The sequence below is a fragment of the Fukomys damarensis genome, unplaced genomic scaffold (assembly GCF_012274545.1).
Source record: "Fukomys damarensis isolate Sample0158 unplaced genomic scaffold, DMR_v1.0_HiC HiC_scaffold_11, whole genome shotgun sequence".
Classification (NCBI taxonomy): domain Eukaryota; kingdom Metazoa; phylum Chordata; class Mammalia; order Rodentia; family Bathyergidae; genus Fukomys; species Fukomys damarensis.
In genome coordinates, this window is record NW_022900923.1 from 8,392,758 (window position 1) to 8,398,101 (window position 5,344).

Here is a 5,344-nt window from a genome sequence, read left to right on the forward strand (position 1 = left end):
GGCTCGGGCTCCTCCCGGCAAGGCTCAGGGGCGGGCGGCCAGCAACTCCGCCTCCTGCCCAGGCCTGGGCTCAAAGTCAGCGCTGGGCCAGGTCGGGCCTGCACTGGGTCGGTGCGTGATAGCGCAGGGGCTGGAAACTAAGATCCCACCCCATTGAGATTTTAACAAAGGATAGGGCAGCACACAAAAATAGCTCCCCCAAATAATAATAGCTAACAGTTCTGCAAGTCTAAGCTCATTCATTTATTTAGAAAATAAATGTGCTTTGAGGACCTCCTCGTACAAGGGGGCTTGTCACAGGACCCAGTAGAATACCTTGGCCTCCCTGTGGCGCCTTGTTCCTTGACATGTCCTCTGCCTCAGGCAGTGTGCAGCCTTTTTCTTTCTTCAGTTCTCTGTGGCAGGACCCTCTTAAAGCCAGAAGATCTTCTGTCATTTCCGCCGATCACGATCCCCCCTGCTCATGAACCTGTAAGTGAATAGCATGTTCAGGAGCCCTTCAGTTCCTCCACCTCTGCCCCCACATTTACTTTTTCAGAGCTCTTGGAATCAGTAAGTCTCCTGGGGGGAAAGACAGAAACTACTCTGAGTAAAGCAGACTGGCTATGACAGAGGTGGTGGAGGAGCTGAGGCCACAATCCCCAGGCAGCCCACAGGAGAGTGACCAGAGGAAGCCACCATCCTGCCAGTGGGGGGAGGAAGTGGATCACCCGAGGAAGCCTTTGTGTGCAGGGCTGGGGTTAGGCAGGGAGGACTCAGGAATAGCCTTGGTTTCTGCTTCCCTCTGCCCGCACATTCTGTGATGGCCCAGCTGTCATATCAGGAAGATGCCTGAGTTGGGGAGTGAGACCTTGAGGGTTAAGAAAGGAAAGACCACTCAAGCCTAAGTGGAGACCAAGAGAAGTCTGATTTAGTTCACAGAATAGCTCCTTTTATAGGCTCACATCAACAGGAAGCTTTTAAAGGCACACAACAACAGAAAACACCAAGCAATTGTTTTTATCTTATGCAAAGACCGGATTTTCTGACTCTTTACAAAGAACATCAGATCTGTGGCTGTCTCTTTGAGTTTCTCCCATTGCAGGGTCAAAAAACAAGTTTAACAAGCAGAGTCCTAGAAAAGTAACAAATGCTACATATATCGTATCAATGCCTTGAGCGTAGAGGAAGAAGTTCCCTCACAAATGTCAAAGCCAAGAGGGCCATGGCTGGACTGCCACACACTTCCTCTTCACTGAACTAGCAGAGCTCAGGAAGGCTGGGTCTGGGAGCAAACAGGCCCAGGAGCAGCACAGCCCAGCCACCAGGTTCTGGGCCCACGTGCCTCCCTGACTGTGGTCTTTGGCCACCTTGCCCTCTGCTTGTGCTCCAGCCTGGGCCTTTCCACCGTGCCCAGGCCCTCTGCTGGGGTCTAGGACTATATGTCCTGGCTTTTTCTCATTTGGGTCTCACTCAAAAGTAACCCCAAGTGAGGCCTCTTTCCCTATTTCCTCTCCTTCCTCCCTCTCTCTCTCTTCATGAGGCCTCTCTTAATGTTCCTCAGATAAATTAATACATCTCTCTTGTAGCGCCTTTATCAATCCCTATCACATACTTGCGCATTTTCCTTCAAGCTCTTGTTGCTATGCAAAGCTGTTTCGTTCATTTCTGTAGTTCACAATAGTTGGAATCACTAGTGAAGCAAAGCACTATCAGAGGCCCTGGGATGCAGCAGTGAGCAGAATGCCAAAGGCCTGTCCTCTCGGAGTGTCTATTCTAGTGATGGGAGGCCAAAGAGAAATCGGGCAGAAGATGGTGTGTGTCGAGGAGGAAAATAGAGCAGAGTGGAGGGATGTACTGCGGACGGAGTTGCCCGCCTTAAGAGGTTATCCAGAGGAGGCACATTATGGTTTAGGGCTAAAATGTTGCCCAAAAGTCTCCTGTGCAGAGGTGGGGGATTTTGGAGGGTGATGGGATGTCTGGGGTGCTCTACTGACCCACTGATGAGTTCGTAGCTGACGATGCTGTTTGGAAGTGGAACCTGGTCAGAAGAAGCAGGTCACGTGGGGCATGACCCGAAAGGGCGTATACTTGACCCTGACTCGCCTCTTTCCCGTGTCCTTTCACCATTCCATCTGTGCCTTGGAGCCTCCCAACCATGGACTGAACCGACCGAAACTGAGTCAAAACAAACCTCTCTTCCTTCAAGTTGTGGGTGTCAGGGATTTTGTCCCAGCGATGAGAAGCCTCACTAATAAAGAGAATTGGTACCAGGAGTGAAGCCATTGCATGACTGTACCTGATCATGTGGCCCAAAAGCCTTTGGAACTTTTTTGTAAGAAGAGTTTGGAAAGATTTGGAGATATAGGCTAGAAGCCCTAGAATACTGTTAATACATTTTTCCTGCTGTGGCAGGAAAAGCCTACAGGTTGGCAGGAGTAGAACAGACAGCCCTGCTTGGAGCCTATGGAAAATAACTGAAGAGAAGTTCTGCTTGGCTTACCCGAGAGCACTAGTGGTAGAGGTGGTGAAAAGTGCTCAGATTCTGAGTACATGTGTAGAGCCAAGAGGCTTTGATGATTTAGATGTGGACCATACAAGAAAGGGAGCTGAGATGACGCTGAGAGTTTCAGCCAGAGCCCATGAGAAGATAGCGTTTAATACCCTGAGACAGGCCGTGAGAGGAGCAGATTCAGGGTAGGAAGATCCCCAGGTTCCGTTCTGAACATGACAATAACCACAAACACTAACCTACTGCTTACATGTGCTGGGTGATATTCTAGGCTTCATATCCAATAACTCATTTAATCCTCGCAGAGCTCCGAGAATAAGTAGCTATGTTCTCATTATTTTGAATGAGATAATGGAGGCACAGGAAGATTGAATAAATTCTCGAAGATGACAAAAAGTCTGTAAGTGTCAGAGCCACAACCGAGGACCAGGAAGCTTGGCTGTGGGTCTGTGCCTCAGTAGCTGCGCCCAGCAGCTTCCAGGTGGACACGTTGGGCTACAGTAACCCAGGCATGGGAGCCTGGGCCTCAGCGGTGAGCTGCAGGCTGGGAATGAGTTTGCATACACTAGGGAATTGTGTTAGTTTCTCTGGGCTGCTCCACCAAAGGGCTTCACATTGGATGGCTGAAAACAGCAGAAACTGAGTCTCTCAAAAACGCTGAAGGCTGGACACGTGACGTCAAGATGTTACAGGGCCGTAAACCCCAGGAGATCCGGGTGGACTCCTTCCTTGACCCTTGGTAGCTTCTGGTGGTGACTGGCAATCTCTGGGAGGTGCCTCTTGCTTGGCCAAGGGATGGAGCTTGGCCCCTGGAGGTACCTTGCTTACACCTGCATCGCTCCATTCTCGGCTTCTGTCATCACATGGAAATCTCCCGATGTGTCTGCCTTTATATCATCGTCCATCTTTTTATAAGGACTCACGTTGGGTTAAGGGACCACCTTGCTCCAGTATGACCTCATCTTAATAATTTACATCTGTAATGACCCCATTTCCAAGTAAGGTCATATTCTGAGCAATTAAACTAGGATTTCAACGGATTTTGTTGGGGAGCATCATTCAACCCATTAACAGGACTCGAGGGAACAGATGGAAATTCAGGCCCTGAGCTGCTTGAGAGAAAATGGGAAGGAGATGGAAGACATAGCTTTGGAGAGGCCACTCTGGAGAGCTAGGTGAGGAGACATCAGCCAGCAGAGTGAGAAGGAGCAGCAAGCCAGGCAGGACGATGGAGCATAGAGCGCTAAAGGTGAGGGAGGCCAGGGGACAAAAGTGCCTCCCAGGGATGGAGGCTGGGCCCAGTCCAAACAGCTGGTAAGTCAAAGAAGAGGAACATAGAGGAACAGGCATCTGATTTGACACAGGGAGGTTTCGACCTTGACAAGCTCTGGAGAGCGGGTTCAAGCCCGACAGGTGTGTGCTCATGAGGGAACGAGACAACTGAAAACATGTTTCCATGTTTATGGCTGGCCTGTCCACACTAGCACGGAAGAGCCCCCAGAGCAAAGATGTTGAGGTAGCTCATTCATTCCTGTATCCCAGTGCTTGGCACGTGGTATTTGTTAAACCAAGTTGAATGTTGTATTCTCCTTTGATGGTGGGGGCCCATCATGTCCAATCTGGTCACAGCAACAAGGAATAGTGAGAAATGATAGGGCTGGAATAGGTTCCTTCCAGCTCTAAAATTCTATGATTATATGGAAAATGCTATCAACCACTCTTGTATTAATACAGTAAGACATTTAATTTGTTGCTTGTTGTATTTTTATTTTGGCAAGCAACTCAGCTGGAATAAGTGTTCCATTCATAAACTTACCAAACACGTGGAGTGCCTCCGATGTGTTACATGCTGCCCCATTTAACGGATGTCAGGGGAGTGGGCCTGGATGGAGAGGGACAGACCTCCCACTGCTCAGACCAGGAGGTCTGGGGGCTGTGATGTGACCAGTGCTCCCGTGCTCCAGTGCTTGGGCAAAGGAGGGAAGAGGCCAGTGGCTGAGTAGAGAGTGGAGGGGTTTGCAGAGCCACAGCTGCCCTGGTCACAGAGCAGCATTCACCAGGCATAATAAGCAGCCCCTTATGGGCCTCACCGCTGAGTCGCCCAGGGTGCCACCCAGACAAGGGGTTCAGGCAATGGAAAAAGAGGAAGGTGTGGTCCTCAGCTTCACAGTACCACAGGGCCCACACCCAAATCTCCCTCATTTTTAGAGCTGTAGGCTTCTACCGTGGTTGAGCAGTGCCCTTGGGGTTCAGTGCCCGAGCCATTTATCATGAGTCCAAAGGCCCTGTGAAGCAGGCAGAGGTTAGCAGGGCTCTGGGTATTGCAAGACCTGCACAGCCAGGACAAGCACAGGACTGCAGGGGTTCACCTGAACAGCGAGCGATGGATTCTGTCTGTGGACAGTAAAAAAATATTCCTGGACCAAATAATATTCACTTTGATCACCACTCTCCTCCCTTCCTTTCTTTATTAAACAAGGTGCCTCAGTTTCCTTTTTTGTACCATCAGGAGAAAAACGGTCCCCTTTTACAGGGATCCTTGCAGGATCAAGAGCATCCTGGGACACACTGAAAATTCTTTCCAGACATTGATCCACTGTTATAAACTGCTGGGCCAAGCAAGTTTCCTCTTGCACTTACAGATTAGGGGCTCCTACTCATCTGGCCTGGTCTGCTGGTTCTACTTTACATTCATTTTCTCTATTCATCCCCCAGCAACAAAGAGAGGAAGTGAGCCAGGAGCGGGCACGTGCCTCTCTGGCCGGCTTCGTGCCCCGCTCGGAACTACATTGCCCGGTGACCCCTGCGCGGCCTAGTGGCGGCAGGAGTGGTGCGCATGCGCCGCGCGCAGCC

At 50.4% G+C, this 5,344-nt stretch overlaps 1 protein-coding gene across 1 annotated transcript in view; it reads right to left on the reverse strand.

The window, feature by feature from the left end:
• Nenf (neudesin neurotrophic factor) overlaps positions 1-3,335 on the reverse strand; it is a 10,443-nt gene extending 7,108 nt beyond the window's left edge. The window contains exon 1 of the mRNA XM_010642681.2: positions 3,311-3,335. Coding sequence (XP_010640983.1) covers positions 3,311-3,335 — 25 coding nt within the window. The remainder of the gene's footprint in view (positions 1-3,310) is intronic.
• Positions 3,336-5,344: the final 2,009 nt, after the last annotated feature.